At 36.8% G+C, this 19,385-nt stretch overlaps 1 protein-coding gene across 3 annotated transcripts in view; it reads right to left on the bottom strand.

Annotated features, from left to right (window-relative positions):
- didum (dilute class unconventional myosin) overlaps positions 1-19,385 on the bottom strand; it is an 814,019-nt gene that overhangs the window by 306,766 nt on the left and 487,868 nt on the right. For all 3 annotated transcript variants that reach the window (XM_090373351.1, XM_090373360.1, XM_090373369.1), the window contains exon 23: positions 11,527-11,620. In XM_090373351.1, coding sequence (XP_090229477.1) covers positions 11,527-11,620 — 94 coding nt within the window. The remainder of the gene's footprint in view (positions 1-11,526; positions 11,621-19,385) is intronic.

Below are 19,385 nucleotides of genomic sequence, written 5' to 3'. Positions count from 1 at the left end.
AATGCATGGGATACATATAAATTAACACATGACACAGAAGCCTATGATAGATACAAGTTGATATGCAACCAAGTTACAAAGGAGGTTAGGCAGGCGAAGGCAGATTACGAGAAATCCTTGGCAAGGGATGCAAAGAAAAACAGCAAAGAGTTCTTTACTTATGTAAACTCTAGAAGGAAGGGGATGAATCAGATTGGACCACTTGATATTGATGGGTCAACTGTTGATGATCCTGCTCAGGTAGCTAACAAACTAAATGAATATTTTGCATCGACATTCACACATGAGGAGTTATTCAGCGAGGGGAATGCCAGAGGTGTATTCAACTCTAGCAGTAAGCTACAGAATCTTGAAATAACTGGGAGTAAAGTGGAGGAGAAACTGTTGAAGATAAACACAAGAAAGGCACCCGGGGTGGATGGGATCTATCCAGTTATATTAAAGGAGGCAGCAAAGGAAGTAAGCAAACCCTTAGCCATAATTATGAGAGCTTCCTTGGACTCAGGGGAGGTACCCATAGACTGGAAATGTGCAAATGTAACCCCAATTCACAAAGGAGGATCAAAGGGTGACACAAATAATTATAGACCTGTTAGTTTAACTTCTGTTCCTGGAAAATTAATGGAGGCACTGGTTAAAGAAGCACTGCAGGATCATTTAGACAAGACTTCCGTTATAGCTCAGACACAGCATGGTTTTGTTAAGGGGAAGTCTTGCCTGACCAACTTGATTGGATACTATGATGCAGTCACAAAAGAACTGGATGCAGGGAATAACTTTGATATTATATACTTGGATCTTAGAAAGGCTTTTGATACTGTTGCACATGGAAGACTGCTACACAAATTGGAGCAGTGTGACATTGGAGGCAAATTGCTGCTATGGATAAAGGGGTGGTTGAGGGGGAGAAGACAGAGAGTGGTAATCTATGGACACTGCTCATCGTCGACTAACGTTATTAGTGGAGTCCCTCAGGGCTCAGTGTTGGGTCCATTATTGTTTTCTGTATTTATAAATGATATTGATGAGGGTATATCAAGCTTAATGTCCAAGTTTGCAGATGATACAAAGGTTGGCAGGGTTGTCAAGGACACTACTGACACTATGCTGCTGCAACAGGATCTGGAAAGGTTGAGCAGATGGGCTGAGAGGTGGCAAATGAAGTTTAACATTGACAAATGTAAAGTACTACACATGGGAAACAGCAACCCCAGAGCAACTTATCAACTCTGTGGTACTACACTGATAGTGGTAGAGAATGAAAGGGACTTGGGGGTGGTTGTGCAGGCAGATATGAAGTTCTCTGAGCAGTGCAGACGGGCTGCAAGAGTAGCTCATGGAGTATTGTCAATGATATACAGGAATTTTTCCAGCAGGGATAAGGAGGTGATTATTCCATTGTATAAGGCAATGGTCAGGCCACACCTAGAGTACTGTATACAGGTCTGGAGGCCTCATTTCAAGAAGGATGTAGAGCTGCTGGAACGAGTACAGAGAAGGGCAACAAGATTAGTGAATGGAACAAAGGGGTGCTCTTACGAAGAAAGGCTTAAGTTTTGCAAATTACAGTGTCTGGAGACTAGGCACCAGCGAGGTGATCTGATAGAGGTGTATAAAGCCTTGAATGGTTTAAGCATGCTCAATGCTGATGGGATTCTTCCTCTAGCTCAGAAAAATCACCTGAGAGGGCATAAATTCAAATTGAGGAAAGACAGATGTAGGATAGACGTGCGGAAATTTGCCTTTAGCCAGCGGGTGGTTGGTTGGTGGAACAGACTGCCATCCCTTGTGGTGGAGGTTGATAGCCTAAATAAGTTTAAGGCTCAGCTGGACAGGTATTTTGAACGAACAGAGGGGTGAAGTGGAAGTGGGTTTTTTTTTTTTTTTTTTTTTTTTTTTGGCTGATGCTGCATAAGCTTGCTTTCTTGCATCAAATGCCTCTACTAATGCTAATGCTATGCTTACTTTGCAATCTTTTACATTCTACTTGATTTCTTTTTTATTTTATTGTAATGTTTTAAGGCTCAAGCAACCAACTTTTCTTTTTTTTTTTAAATTCCCAGTATCATTATCGATTTGCTGTATGAAGAATATGTTCTGTTGAAATCATTCCATAAAAATATTGAGACAAAAGACCTGAAAAATACCACGGATATTTAATATCAGTGTAAAGGCTATATAATTTCAGTGAAAAAACACCATAGACAACTCTTAAAGGAAAAACTATGATAGTAGTGTAAAAGGCATCATTTCAACTGCATCTCATATTGAAACAGTGCCGCCTGGGTGCTGGTGCCAAATGAGAATAATTAATAATAGCCTTCTTTCTCTACTAGTGAAGCATTACTTATTCAAGGTAGTGCAATATATGGTAACTTGTTGTGACGAAGCAGCACAATAAGAGATACAGTTGAAATTATGCCTTTTACACTACTATCGTAGTTTTTCCTTTAAGAGTTGTCTATGGTGTTTTTACACCGATATTAATATATAGATAATTATAACTCTTAAAAATATTATGCCCAGTTGCATTTAATCCTACAAAGATATCTGGATAAAATTTTTAAATGCATACGAAGTACATAATACAGAAAAAATTATTAATTTTGTTTTTGCTTTGCCTCACTCAAATGTAATGAGTGAGGGAGTATTTAGCTTAATGTTAAACAAATGAAAAAAGGATAGAAATAAATTAAACCTAAAGAATGTTGAAGGAGAACTGTTGGTGAAAACCAATCACAATATGTCATGCAAAGAATTTTAAGCATATGCACTAAAAAATGAAAAACTGTTAAAGAAAATTTGCTCAAATGAAAGTATTGCTAGGTAAATATTTTCTTTTTGATAAAATAAATCAAGTTTATTGAATATATATTGTAAACAATTATGTAAAACATTTGATGTTAATATTTATAAAAGTTTCCTTTAGTGTTTATAACTCTTGCAATAAAATTTTACAAATTAAATCACAGGCTATAATTCAGTTAATTTTATTAAAATTGGACTAATTTTGCATTCCATGAACTTGTAAAAATCAAAAAAATATTGAAATAAAATATTTGCTATTAAAATTGGGTTTTTTTTAAGATATAATGCGAGTACCCCAAAACGAGAAATGAATACCCCAAACATAAGCACGAGTCCTCCAACATAAGCACAAGTACCCCGAGATCAAATTTTTAATCTGGCCTTTTAGTTGGTGTCTAATTTCTTGACACTCTCTGCACCTAGCACACACACAAAGACATCTCTCCTTGGCTAGATCATGTCCTGTTCCACAGAGAGATCTGCAAACATTTCACGTCACATATTTTTTTTTGGCTGTGATGAATTGCCCCCTCGTTTCTCCCCTGAGCTACAGACTTCTGCTACTTTGTGCTGTTTGCTTTGCTTTGCTGCTCTAGTCTGAGGCATGATATTTGATTGAATACTATTGATTAACAATTAAAATTAATAAGATTAATCAATTTAATTAATTAATTATCAGTACTACACTATCTAATAGATTCCTACAGGCAGTGATATCTATTACACTATCTAGTTTTACGTTACAGCTACCTATTTACCACAATTAAAAAATTTGAATTCCCTACCACTCACTCTATATTATAACAATCGTGGCATGATTCGAATGAAAGGACGGTTTTAAGTATATTAAATAGTAACCTACAAAATCTCTATTTAAATTAAAAATAAAATAAGTGTAACTAGGACTATAAAGCTACTTATAAAGTACGCTATAATATGACAATTAGGTAAATAAAATGGCAAATGTTTTCAAAAAACTGATATTTCTTAGAGCTTGAATTCACTGCTTTCACTTATAGTGACACTCAACGCCCTCTTTTTTTTTTTTTATGGTCCGTTCAGAGGAATCACAATTTCCATGAGCCTGACAGGCAGAGCAGATATTCCCTAAACAGTTCTTGTCAAGTTTTTCCTGTACTTTCTTGATCCTCCAGGTCATTGCAGGAGTTGTCTGCATTATTCTAACTAGATGAGGTCAGCATTCAGCAGTTTGTTTGAAATGCAGCACAGGTACTGTACTAGGTTCTAAATCAGACTGCAGAGTCAACCGTAAATAATCTGTAATGGTTACGATGTTAATTTAACATCATTCTGACTCTTTGTGTTGGATTGTTTAATTATTTTTCGATTTTTCCTCTATAGTGTTAGAGAAAAGTGGACAGTTTTCTTCCCCTAAAAGAGTAACTTTAGTTATTACTTGTAATAGTTTAAATCAATTTGAGATTTTTGTTTTAGTAAACTGTTTTTTGGCCTGTACTTTTCTATGGAACTTTATTTCAAAATTTAATTTGATATTGTTCCAGATAAAATTAACTGATTACTGATATTGCTTTCATTCATGTATATTGTGATTAGTACTTAATTCACTAATTCAATTGTAAATATATGTAGCTGCCAATCTTTGACTTTCAAAAAGCTGGAGATCACATAAGCAAGAGGAGAAACAGGAGGTTTTTCAAAAAAAAAAGTTCTTCCCAGAAAACAATAAGAGGATATTTTTCAGAAAAAGATATAAATGATATAAAAATCAATATTAAAAAAATATAAAATAAAAAAGTATATTCAGATAGAATTAAACAAGTTAACTTGTTTTAAATATCATTAGATGTGTATCATTGGATGCATAGTAACCAAGAAGTATTTTTTTTGGTGTTAAATTTTTAATTTTAACTGTTACCCCTTCTTCAGTTATGGCCTTTATTCTGTTCTTCTTGATAGAATAACTTTACCTATTGCCTGTGAGCGTTAAATCAAGTTGAGGTGTTTGTTTTAGTAAAAAATGTTTGTCTTGGTACTATTTATGCAAACACCTTACCTCAAAAATTTAATTTGGTTTTGATTAAACAACATTATGTTTAAAAGAATGGTAAGCCAAATAAGAAGCAAATATAAAGAAAACCAGTATTTAACTATAACAATATAAGAAATTGGGTTGGGAACTAAACTGAAAATAAGGTGCTGTAGAAAGAATAATTCCCAAATTAATTTAGAGATGTCCCTTGATGGTACCAAGACAGAATTGCATGAAATAAGAATGTATCCCATCTGCAATATCCTAGTCCCAATTTAGTATTTGCTTCTTACCTGGCTTACCATTCTGGTTTATAATTTTTTTTATTTTTTTTTTATTTACATATTCTGCTTTATACCTTACTACCTTTTTCCCCTTCCTTTTCATTGCTATTTAATTAAAATTTATTTTTCAGCTATATACAGTAAACCCCCGCTATTCGCGGTATCTGTATTCGCGGTTTCGCGATTGCTGATTTAATATAAAATGAAACCTAAAAAAATGTGAATTTTAAAACGCCGTGAATATTTTCCGCCATAAAAAAACATGGGCGTGGCTAAAATTATCTTTCCCGGTTAAAACAGCGCTCAGTGGGTGGGTGAGTGGGAGAGGGTTGACAAAATCGCGAGCGTGAATGTTTCTCGCTAATCCTTGTTCAGTATGTGTTATGCGCTTGTCATGGAAGGTTTCGTCGTTTGCTTTTAATTTATATGCTTATAAATTGAATAAATTTATCAATTTATAAATTGATATGCTTACAAAAGTGATAAATCTACCGTTTTGCAGTGTAAAACAGACTTTTTCGAGTGTGTTAACGGAAGAAAGTGACTTTATTGTGGACAGGTTCTTTCTAACCCGTACAAAATATGGCTACGAATAACAAGAGAAATGTGAAAATATCAAAGAAGGTGATGGCATTAGCGAATAAAATTGAGTTATTAGACAAAATTTCTAATGGTGAAAGTGTCTCCTCAGTGGCAAAACATTATAAAATCAATGAGTCAACGGTACGATCAATCAAAAAATTGGAAGAAAAAATCCGCCGTAGTGTCTGTGAAAACGCGCTAATTGCTTCAAAAATTTGGTCTGTAACTGTGATGTTAAATTAGAAAAGATGGAAAAAGCTTTAAATCTGTGGATAGAAGACCGAACTCAAAATAAAATTCCATTAAGTGCACTCATCATTCGTGAAAAGGCAAAACTCTTTTATCAACACTTTAGCGAAACTGGTGATAGCACTGGCGGGATAAGTTTTTTAGATAGCAAAGGTGCTGGTTTGAAAAATTTGTTTGAAATTTCAAATAAATATTACATTCAATATTAAATTGTTTCTTATTTTCATTTCGATGCCATATGCTTGCATTTCACTATGTACATAGTCACATTATGAAGGTACATATAATACATACATACATAGACAAAATTTTAGACTAGATTTTCTTATATATTACATACTTTGGAACGGAACCCCTTTATTACTATGGGAGCCATAACTCAGTATTCGTGTTTTCGGTATTCGCGACATATCTCAGGAACATAACCCCCGCAAATAGCGGGTTTTTTTTTTTTTTTTTTTTTTTTTATGAGAACACCAAACACGAGAGGTATTATAACCTATAGTACTTAGTACCATGCTTGGGTTGGAGGTTGAGAAGACGAAAGAAGATATTTGTTGATATTGGATTTGAACTTCTGTAGATTGTAATTTTCAGGAAATACGTATGAAGGAAGGTTGTTCCAGAAAACGGCAGTTGAATGAATAAATGAGGAAGATGAAAAGTTGGTTCTGTGGGTTTGAAGTTGGACAGTAAATGGATGTTGGCTGGTGGCGGCACGTGTTCGGACTGTTTTGAAAGAGAGAGCGGGAATTATAGAAGCCAATTCAGAAGAACAGTGCCCATGGAAGTATCTGTAGAAGAAGCATGCAGCAGAAACAGTGCGTCTATGAGACAGCGAGTGGAGAGACTCTGTTAGAGATGAATCATTGATTAACCTAACTGCCGTCTTCTGAATGGAATCAAGAAGCCTGAGAGAGGTTTTGGGGGCACCACCCCAGATGTGGGAACAATATTCCATGGCAGGGCGGATTTGCGATTTATACAGAGTGAGCAGCTGTTTGGAAGAAAAGTAACACCAAGAGCGAAAGAGAAAACCAAGTTTTTTAGATGCAGAGGAAGCAATATTTGTAATGTGCTTGTGCCAAGAGAGATTATAAGTCAGGGTAACCCCCAAAAGAGATATATCATTTTGCCTAGAAATCGGAGTGTCACTAAAGATAAGCATAGGAGCAGAAGAATCCTTTTTGCGAGATATAAGACAAGATTGAGTTTTAGAAGGGTTGAAATCAACTAAGTTGTCTTTGCCCCACTGGAGAATTACCTGAAGATCGGCATTTAAGGAATTGGCAGCAGATTTTCGAGAACTTGAAGCTGATTGAGCTGGACAAGGTTTCTCAAAATGGAAAGTTGAATGCAATGTGCTATCATCGGCAAAACTATGGATAGGATTTCCAGTCAGTGGAAGAAGGTCATTGATATACAAGAGGAAAAGAGTGGGGGAAAGAACTGAACCTTGGGGGACACCGGCATTAGTGGAGAAGTTAGAAGACAGAGAGCCATCTACCATCACCCTCAGTGAGCGATCAGAGAGAAAACTGGATAACCAATTACTAAAAACAGTTGGCAAACCATAAGATGGAAGCTTGTTTAGAGGACCTTTATGCCAAACACGATCAAAAGCCTTTGAGATGTCAAGAGCAACTACTTGTGTTTCACCGAACCTTTCCATTGAATTAGTCCATAAATGGGTAACATAAGCCAGAATATCACCAGTGGATCGACACTGACGGAATCCATACTGGCGATCGTTGATCAGACGGAAGGTTTCTAGGTAGTTTAAGAGTTGGCGGTTAATTGATTTCTCCATTACTTTAGAAAGAGTAGAAGTAATTGCAATGGGACGATAATTGGATGGGAGGGATTTGTCACCCTTTTTAGGAACTGGCTGGATATGAGCAAATTTCCAAGTAGAAGGAAAAATACCTTTGGAATAAGAAAGTGAAAAAAGGCGGCAAAGAATAGGAGTAAGTTCAGGAGCACAGGTTTTGAGAACAAGTGGAGAAATACCATCAGGACCTGGAGCTTTCTTAGCATCAAGATTCATCAAAATCCTTCTGATATCCTTTTGACGGAAGACCACAGGAGGCATTGAATGGAGCATGTTAGGAATGGTGGGAGGTGTTTTACCAAGATCATTAATACATGAGCTCAAAGAAAAATGGGATGCTGGCAGGTCAGCTTTATCCTTGGCTGAAGTGACAACAGAACCATCTGGTTTGGACAGAGGTGGGAGCAGAGATGGGCAAAAGTTGCGGCCAATAGCTTTGGCAAGAGACCAGAATGCTCGGCTACCATTAGGGCAAGAAGCAAGTTTTCTACTCTTAGCCTGTTCAAACTCTAGTTTGGACTGATTAATAACTGCTTTACAATTGTTGCGAGCTTTGATGTAGGCAGAAAATGAAACTGAAGAATTAGAATCAAGCCAATTACGATATGCAACGTTCTTCTCTTGGACAGCCTTAGCACATTTATTGGAAAACCAAGGTTTAGATAAAGGACGAGATTTTAAAGTGGAGTGTGGGATAAAGGATTCCATTCCTGCAAGAATAATTTCACTGACACGATCTGAGCAAACGTTGACATCAGAAGTTTTGAAACAGTAATCAGACCAAGGAAAAGAAGAAAAGAAGTCTCGCAGGTCATCCCATTTTGCATTCTTGTAATGCCAAACAATACGAGGTTGGGAATAGCCATGAGATAAAGGTTCCATTGGAGAAGAGGCAATCACCAAGTTGTGATCTGAAGTGCCTAAAGGACCTCTCACTTCAACCTTGTACTTAGAAGGGTTGTTTGTGAGAAAAAGATCAAGCGTATTGGCTGTATGACTAGGATTGTCCGGTATTCTTGTAGGTAAATGAACAATCTGTGCTAGGTCATTAGTAATTGCAAAAGCCTCAGCATCTCGACCTGCTGGGTCGGTGTGACTAGAAAACGGAAGCTAGCTGGAGTTGTGAATGTTAAAATCACCAAGGAAAATTACCTTACTGTTAGGAAAGTTGGACTGGAGAAAGTCAAGTTGCAAAGAGAGGAAGTCAAAGAGCTCCAAGTGATTAGTGGAGTTGGGAGAACGGTAGAGACAACAGATGAATTTTACACAATGAGGTAGAGAGATTTTAAGCCAGAGAAGATCAAAGAGAGGAGATTCCAAATTGCCAAGTCTCTGATAGGGAATATCAGAATGGACATATGCACATGTACCACCTTTGAGGCGAAAGGAATCATACAGCAAATAATTTGGACATCTTAGATGAGCAGTAGCTGAATCAACTGATAACTGAGATTCAGTCAGAAAAAGTACATGGGGTTTGGAAGACTGCAAGTGGAAATGGACATCGTTGAGATTAGAATTGAGACCACGTATATTTGTGAAATGAATTAGGAAGTCCTTGGGAGGTTTAGATCTTTTCGCAGATAAGCTTGCTCTATTATTTTGACAATTCATGGTGTATTCAATAGTAAGAAAAAGTGGATGGGACATGCTGTATGAAGTAATGAAATTTTTGGATATGGCGTACATGTGGTAAGAATATACCCAGATCCTTGACATAACGTGGCCTCGACAATGCTCCCCGCATACACACTACTCAGACTCCCTCCAGTCACTATCTGGCAGAGTAGAGGTAGCAAGATTATACACTAGCTGATCCGGAAGCTTCCTAGAGAGTTACCAATAGGTTCAGTCCGGTGTACTAACTAGCGGCCGGCCTGCGAACACCGTTTTAGAGCTGTACCCTCGAAATGTAAGGAATATTGGATCTCGCCACGACATTCATCATAATCTCAAAAATCATCAATCATACTGCATGATGGAAGAGATAGGGAAGGGTTGGCCGGAACTTAGCTCTAGAGACTAAACACGGGTTCCACCACTTCAAGCCTCCAATAAGCAAAGTGGTGGTATTTCACCGGTTGATGAGAGTCATCTACCACCTAGTACTGCCTGGTAACATAGAGGGGCGGCATTCCTCCATGTGGTGTGGGCGCCACACCTCGACCCCTGCTTACGTTGGTTCACACCTGGGTGGTCACCCACCATGTACTTGTGCATGAAGGTTATACCCAGGATTACTAACAGTCCCACCATCGTGAAGGTGCAAGCAGAGGATTTGGCTGTCATAAACCGTCCGGACTTCGCCGAAATTGGGTCCACTTTGACTTGAGTGTCACCCGAATATCAGTTCCATCAGCGTTTTAGACTCCCAGGTAGCAAGAACAGCTTGTCTGCCATATCTGAGAGAATGTCTGTGACAACCTCAAGGACCAAACTGTCCTTGAGGTTGTCTGTGGTTTACTGTGCATATATATATATATATATATAAATACTTTTTAATGCTTTTAATAAATTTTCTATTTCCTTGACTTGAAACATCATTACTGTTATTATTATCATTATTGAATTGAATTGAAGATCTCTACGGTTTGTGTGGTATCATTTTTTCTTTTCTTGGGAGGACAAGTAGATCTGTACTTACTGCTAGTGATTTGTACCTCCAAAGGGAATGCTGTTTGTTTCTCAGAACTGTTTCTAAAGCAGTAATGATTATTTATTTATTTTTATTTTTTTAGCAATATAGTGTAATTTATATTTATCACCATTAATGTTAAGTTTGTGCCTATGTAAAGTCTTGGAATAATTATGTAAAATCTGTTTTCACTTACTCTTTTTTTCACAGATATATTGTATTGTATTGAATATTGGCAATTTATCCTTGTTTATGGCTATTAATGTTTACTCTTACAGATGTTTTACCTCAAGTTTGCCTCGCTACACTATAAACGAACTTTCAAATTAGTGAAAATGAAAAGCAGTAAGTGAAGTGCTAATTCATAGAATCAGCTGGTAATGTAACTGTTAATTTTGATATATGATGACATATAACAATTATTATTTTCCTTACTGGAGAGATTTTTTTGTGGAAATTGAAAGCAGTTAAAGCCAATGGCAGTTTAAGATAATTTGAAAATAAACTTTGGAAAAATGGATGGATTTCTTAAAAATGCAGCTGTAATATTTCAATATTTTTGTTTTCAAAGTTTTTACATGTCTTGTAAAGGAGACGAATTGTGTACTAACACACAGATAAGAGACACTTTGCATTTTATTTTATATGCAGCTTCCATGTTTAAAGCAAAAAAAAAAAAATTGCTGGCACTCTATATCTAGGAAGCACTTATTAAAGTTACATTTGAAGAGCTGTTTAAAAAAATAAGAGAAAATAAAATTTGTCAAGAATTCAAAAAATTTTGAGCATTTCTCTGTGAAGAGCAATGCTGTTATTAAAAATTTACATACTCATTGGAAAATTCTTTTTTTAAAATCATTATTAAGAAAAATAGTCTTTAGGATTAATTTCTGGTGGTATCTTAGAAAGATAATTTACTCTAATTACACGTTTAATGTTTATCACAACTTTTTACGAAACTGATTACTATAAAATAGCATTATTTGTCGTTAGAAAACTTGATGTTTACACATCAACACCATCTGCAACTTTTCTGGCAAAAAAAAAAAAAAAAAAATTCTAAATTCTTCTGTATCTTCAATGAATGAATTTAAAATTTTCAGTTGACCAAACACAAAGCACTTACCATCTGCATCTTTTTCATGAATTTTTCTGAGTTCATTCATCTTATTTAAGTCCTCCTTCAATTCTAAATTCTCACAATTTAGCATATTTACCATCTGTGGGAAGAGAAAATTTCTGTTCAATATAACCAGCAAGGTATTTTAAACAAGTTAGTATATAGGGCATTACATTTCAGATGCATTCAATTTTTTTTAAAAATTAATTGTGTTTTCTTTTTCTGTGATTAATAGAAGTGAAAAGCAAACCTTCTTACCAATTAATTACTAAGATTATAACTTTATAGAACACTTAATAAAACTATCAGTTTATGTTCAATGAACACAATACATATAAAATCAATATATATTTTTTAAGTCTCTTCTTCTCTTCATGACTCTTCACAAATGACACCAAGTTCTCAAGTCTCAACAAAACAATACACACAAAGCATGCAGACTCTAAAGCTAACAATACTACTGACTCAGAAAGGTGGTGCCCCATTTGTAGCAAAGATGGTGGCGGGGCACCTGACAGGCACCCATTTTCAATGCAGTGTGTTTACACATTTTATTTTCAAAAAAAATAAAAAATAAAATAAAAATAAAAAATATGACAATGGAATTGACATTGTTCATGTTAGTCCTTCCATTTTCCTATTAAAAAAACCATTAGGTGCATGAAATTTTAAACTGTGCATACACATATTTCTGCTTATTATCTATATAAATATTATTAAAAAACATTTTATGTATTCAATACTATTAGTTACTTCCATTTTATGGCTTATTTCAAAATTTATTTCAAATTTGGTGCTTTCTTTGTGAGCAAAATTTGAAGATATGTACATTGCTCTTCCAACAGAATAGCAGCCATTTTCAGAGAACAGCAGGTTTGGTGCTGTCTTCTTTATGCTGTGAAAACAAATAAATCTTTAAAAAACACTAGGGTAAGATAGTAGGTATTTATTGACGAAGTGGGAGAGGAAAAACAAGTAACTTGAAACTTTAAGCAAACAAAGCATCAGCTTTTGTCTGGCACTATGCCATTCATCAAGCAAAATCCAAATAGTTGCAAAAATGGTGGCAGGGCACCTGACAGGTTTTTGCACCCAATTCCATATGAAAACTGTAGGAAAATCACTTCAGAAATTATTGCGATATTTGTTGATGGTACCTCACAACTGTTTTACCACCATTTACATATCATAATGGCAGGAGATATAGGATACTACATGGGTGGCAAACCCATGGCAAGCATGCCCAAAGTGGCATGCATACACATTTCACGGGCATGCGGAATAGAGAGAATCTGAAAATATTTCAAACTCCGAAACAACAACACTCCAGAAATACACTTTGAGTCATGACCTGTGCATGCCCATTCTCTCTGCTAGGCATGCAGTAATGAACACCATTTAGTAAATAGCTGTATTCATGCAGTGATTTGTTTGAAGTTAAAGTGATAAGACGTACTGATGAAATTGTGAAAAATTGGTGATTAAATGTCTTGAATATTGCCTTCCAAGAAGCATGCAAAAAATTCCAAGGGGCAGGCGAGGGTACTTTTTTAAAATATTTAGCCAAATTTGGCACGCCCCCTTAAAAAGGTTTGCCACCCCTGAGGTAGTGGATAATGTTTGTGGTAGGTCCTGTTATTGAATTCATTATTATGTTAAATAGAGTGGCACTTAGTACTAAACCTTGTGGAATACCTGTCTTTCAGGATAAAATAAGAAGGTGATAAGCGGTGATGTAGAAAGTTTCTGATAAATAATGGCAGCTCTCCATGTAATCCAAAATCGCATAGGTTTCACATTATACCAAGACTCTAAGCCATGCCAAAGCCTTTTTCTATGTCAGAGAAGGCCATGACAAGGTGTTCTTTTCATAGAAAGGCATCATCATTGTGGATGTTTCTTTCTGTCCTAATCAATAAGTCAAGCGTGGATCTGCCTTCACGGAAGCCACATTGCACTGGGTTCAGGAGGTCATTTTGAACTAAAAACTAGGTTAGCGGGGCACTGATAATTTTTTCCATAATTTTGCTTAGACAGCTGGTGAGTGCAATAGGTCAGTAATTTTGCAGATTTGCATGATCTTTTCCTGGTTTTGGAAGCAAAGATATAAGCATGTTGCCAGTTGTCCAGGAAGATATTTTCTTTGAATATTCTGTTGTATAGAATGTGTCTGTTGTTGAGGGCTGGCTCAGTAAGTTGTGTTTACCTGATATAATGTATTCCTCCTGGTCGTGTTGTACTGAGTTTGGTGGAGATAGAGCATGGTGCAATTCTGACATTATGAAGGGGAGGCTGTATGCAGCACTAGATGCTGATTCAAAATTGATCAAATGTTTTTTAGCTTATGCTTTGTGTTCCTGAAAATGGAGTGAGTAACATGTTGTAGCTAAAGTTTCCATGAACAATTTGCACAAAATATTTGCTATCTCCTTTGGTTTTGTAACATCACGACCACTGACAATGAGCATGGGACCTTTGATCCACATTTGACTAGGTTTTGATTTGCCCATAGCCGCTGGTTGTTTAGGACCCTTAGGATGCAATAGGGTTAGGAAATTGTACCACTAATTATTCTAAGTTGACATAGCTTATATTTTGGTTAGGGGACAAGTATAATAAGACTATAGTTAAATCAAATTTAACATTAACTCAAGCTGCAACTGCCTCAAGGTTTGTTTTTAGTGGGGTTGGTTTCAAAGGTATCTCAGAGTTGATTATCAGTGCTACTCCTCTATGTGCCAGATTATTCAGATTGTGTGCAACACCATCTTATCAATGTATTATGTAGTTGCAGAGTGAAACAATTATATGTAGAGTTAATTGGTTTTTCCTGTAGGCAGAAGGCAATAGGGTTATATTATGAGGGAGATCACAGATGTCAGCCAAATTATTACGATAGCTTCTATAGTTCCACTGCAAGAAGATAAGCAATATTTGGATTTAATGGAACCCTCAATTTGTTTTCGAGGGGCAAAAAGTTTATATTATTACTCAATTTTACCTTTCTCTTTCTTTGGAAAGTACAGTTTTGCTGTCTCTATCTCCTCCTCAGTGAATAGTTCTAAAATCTGGTCATTTTGGTGTGGACTATCTTCTAAGTCCATGCAGTCTGTTTGGTTTGCATCAGGAATAGAAGATACTGTAGTATTTTTTTCTGTGGAATGGTATCTGGTTGTTGAGTAATTGGTGTATTAACAGCTTTACTTTGTTTGTCATTTGGTTTATTGGTATGGTGGCCAATACTGACCTCGCCCACTCAGCTAGTGTTTTGCTCAGGGGTATGGTTCTTCTGTTTGGAGAGCAACTGATATTTGTCTAGTGATTACTTGGGCATAAGTTAGCTTATTAGTATTTGGGGCTGGTAAGGATTTTTTGACCTCTTGGTAAGTTACATTGTGTTCAGTTTTATATTACTGTATCCTTTTTGCATGTTTCCAAAGAAGACACTCCTTGGAATGTTCCAGATGTGCTTCTCTGCAGATAGAACAACTGAGTGCTGTGGCTATGTAGTCAGTATTAGTGTGTAGAGTGGATCCTGTTAGCACAGCTCTAAAAGCTGTTTTAGAGCTGTAGCCTTGAAATGTCAGGAATACTGGATCTTGTCATGATGCCCATCATAACCTCAAAAGACATCAATTCATACTGCATGATGGAAAAGATGGCAGTTGCTGGCACTTTGCACTGGAAATTAAACATGAGCTTCACCACTTCAAGCTTCCAATAAGTAAAATGGCAGCATTGCACTGGGTGATGAGAGTCATCTACCACCCTGTATTGCCTGGCGAGACAGAAGGGTGGGATTCCCATGTGTGGTGCCACATCTCAATCCCTGATTACTTTGTTTGCACTTGGGTGACTCCAGTATTCTAGGTGAACTGTTTCAGCCTTGCATATGTGGGGGTAAACCCAGAATTAGCAACAGTCCCACCAGTGTGACGGTTGTAAGCAGTGGATCTGGTTGCTGCAGAATGAGTGGCCTTCGCCAAAATATGGTCTGCTTCACTCATAAGTGGGATCAAAAGTACTAGCCTCGGAGACCAACTGAATATACAAAAATAAATTTGATGTACAGGGTAATCGCACTTTTGTTCACCTGGAAAATAATAATAAAATCCTCAAGTTACTGTTGCAGTGAAACGTCAGAACAACTTTATTCCCAGTCATTTGCAAATAAAAATTACATTTTTAATATTATTTAGCTAATGTTAACAAACAGTGCCATATAAGATTAATTTATTGTTAGTATCATTATTTTAAATTTGTAAAGGCCAAAGATGTAAGGAAGCAAGGCTTTTGCTTCATCATCTTAAAAAAACAAACAACAAACAAAGAAAAAACTGTCTATACACCCTATATGGCTCTTATTATACATACTCTTTTCACTTCCAGAAGATAATGGCCCAGTTTCCCCCTTATACCTCATCAGACTAACACCCTCAACCACCCAGGAAAGCAGTTTATTCTAGCAATGTGCTAAACACACGTAAACTTCCCAAGGTCCAGTCTATTAGCTTTTATTTTTGCCCCCTGGCTTTTGCATCCTATTTCAATGTGAAGATTCAATTTTATTTCCTCACAAGTACCATATACACTTTAGTCATATCTCTTCAAGATGCTTCCACACTTCATACAAAACCTTAATCTCTCTCCCTCTGTCTTCCTCCTCCCCTACATGGATGCCCCTTTACTATTCTCACCAGACGAGCTTCCAATCTCTGTATCCATTAAAGGTATTCTGTCTTTTCTTAAATGCAGCCAAACCGGAACCCAATATTCAAAATTGTGGTTTCACTATTGACTTGTATATTAGAACTATAAATATATCTTCCTAGATATCGTAAGACACTGCATACTTTCCTGGATTCCTGCTTACACTGCATAACAGTCTTCATATCTATTTGTATCAAAACACCTAAGCCTATTTCTTTATTTAAATCTTTGAACTCTACCCTGCTTACTGTGCAAGTTATTCTTGCATTATCATTATTCGATATTAGCATTAGCAGCAAAAAAAAAAAAAAAAAGACCCCATTTCATCCCTCCATTCATTCCAAATGCCTGTCCAGCTCAGCCTTATATTTATTTAGTCTATTAGCTTCCACAACAAAAGATGGAAGCCTGTTCCACCAATCAACTACCCGCTGGCTAAAGGCAAATTTCTGCACATCTATTCTACAACTATCTTTCCCCAATTTGAAATGTGCCCCCTCAGGTTCTTAGTCTGAGCAAGAGGAAGAATCCCATCAGCATTCAACTTGCTCAACCCATTCAAGGCCTTATACACCTCAATCAGATCACCTTGCAGGTGCCTGGTCTCCAGAAGCTGCAATTTGCAGAAATTAAGCCTTTCTTGGTAAGAGCACCCCCTTGTTCCCCTCACCAATCTTGTTGCCCTTCTTTGTACTCATTCTAACAACTCTACATCCTTCCTAAATTGAAGCCTCCAGACCTGAACATAGTACCCTAGGTGCAGCCTGACCATTGCCTTGTATAATGGGATAATCACCTCCCTGTCCCTGCTAGCAAAATTCCTCTATATCCTTGACTAGACTGCATGACCTGCCCTGGCTGCCTGTCTGCACTGCTCAGCAAACTTCATATTTGACTGCACAATTACCCCCAGGTCTTTTTCACTTTCCACTTCCCTGAGTGTAGTACCACACAGTTGGTACATTTCTCTTGGGTTATTGCTACCCATATGCAGTAATTTGCATTTGCCAATGTTAAACTTCAGTTTAACATTGGATTTTTCCAACTTATCTAGATCCATTTGAAGTAGCATACTGTCTTTACTGTCGTTAATAACCCTGCCAACCTTTGTATCATCTGGAAACTTGGACATTAAACCTGATATACCTTCATCAGTATCATTGATAAATACTGAAAACAACAATGGGCCCAACACCAAACCCTGGGAATTCCACTAATAACATTTGTCCACGAAGAGCAGTGTCCATTGATTACCACTCTCTGACGTCTCCCACTCAACCATCCCTTTATCCATTGTAGCAACTTACCCTTAATGCCATACCTCTCCAATTTGTACAGAAGTCTTCCATGTGCAACAGTAACAAAAGCTTTCCTGAAATCCAAGTATATGATATCAGAATTATTTTTGGTATTCAATTCCTTTGTGACCACATCGTAGAATCCAATCAAATTGGTCAGACAAGCCTCCCTTTAACAAACCCATGCTATGTCTTAACTATTACTGCAGTCTTGTCTAGGTGATCCTGCAATGCTTCTTTAACCAGTGATTCCATTATTTTCCCCAGAACACAAGTTAAACTAACAGATCTGTAGTTACTTATGTCACCTTTTGAACCCCCTTTTGTGAATTGGCCATACATTTGAACACCTCCAATCCATGGGGACCTCCCCTGAGTCCAAGGAAGCTCGCATAATCTGATAGATTATGAGAGCTTATAAACATCATAGATTCCCTCCATCCCAGGTGCCTTCCTTATGTTTTTAACTTCAACAATTTCTCCTCCACTTTGCTCTCAGTTATTACAAAATCACTTAGTTTCCTGTTACCGTTTGATAAACTTCTGGCACTCCCCTCATTGAATAACTCCTCATGTGTGAATGTAGATGCAAAATACTCATTCAGTTTATCAGCTACGTCAACCCATTATGTTAAGTGGTCCAATCTGATTCATCCCTTTCCTTCTAGAGTTTACATAAGTAAAGAACTCTTTGCTGTTTTCTTTGCATCCTTTGCCAAAGATTTCCCATAATCTGCCTTTGCATGCCTAATCCCCCTTTGTGACTTGATTACAGAGTAGTTTATACCTGCCACAGGCTTCTGTGTCACCTGATACTTTATATGCATTCCATACATTCTTCTTCTGTGCCACGAGCCTCATTAATTCATCTGACATCCATTTAGGCCTAAACTTTGAACAGTATTTCTTAGTTAGAATGAAAAGCCTAGTACCCTCCAAAATTAAGTCCCTGAAGTCTTCCCATTTAGAATTCAACATTGGTAACATCATCAGTTGATTCCACTGTACAGAATTTAAAAACTGTCTGAGACCTCTATAGTCACCTTTACGTAAGCAAAAGCCCTTCCCTTTAGCCTTGATGGTAGTTACATCTTTAAGTAATTCCCACATCAGTACATTGTGATCGCTGTCACCCAGTGGTTCCTTTATCTGCAAATTCTTAATGCCTGAATAATCACTGCTGATAATCAGATCAAGAGTATTACTCTCTCTGGTTGCCTCTCGAACATGTTGCTGTAGAAAACAGTCATCCAATAAATCCACAAAAGTCTTGCTAGTGTGTGAGTGAGACCAACCTACAAGTTCCAGTCAATATCTGGAAAGTTAAAATCCCCCATTACAAGACATTCTGATTTACTGGTCCACGATTTCTCTGCACAACTGCTCATTATACTCATCAGATTCAGGACATTATATTACACTGCATTAAAATGTACCTGCCATTTCTCTGACCACTCATGTAAAGCTTGTCCAAATCATCCTGAAGAAGTCAGCCTCACTTGCATTTTAACCTCCCCCAACTTTTATATCATCTGCAGATCTCAACATTATACCCTTTATTCCCTCATTCACATCATTTATGATCAAAAACAAGAGTGTCATTAATACTGAACCTTTGAGGACCCCAGTTATAATTCCAGTCATGAAGAACAACCATTTACAACACCCCTCTCCCTATTGTCCATTAGCTATTCTTCAATGCATCTCATAATCTCCTCCTTTACCCTGAAACCCTAATGGTCTCCAGCTTGTACAGAAATATCCCAGGTAAAACTGTCAAATGTTTTGTTAAAGCTCAAGTACATAATGTTAAAATTGTTTCTTGCATCTAACTCCTGTGTGACAGCATCACAGTAG

Source organism: Mastigoproctus giganteus, chromosome 1, assembly GCF_048544385.1.
Source record: "Mastigoproctus giganteus isolate SK-2022 chromosome 1, ASM4854438v1, whole genome shotgun sequence".
NCBI lineage: Eukaryota > Metazoa > Arthropoda > Arachnida > Uropygi > Thelyphonidae > Mastigoproctus > Mastigoproctus giganteus.
This window is presented reverse-complemented; position numbering and strand designations above follow the sequence as displayed.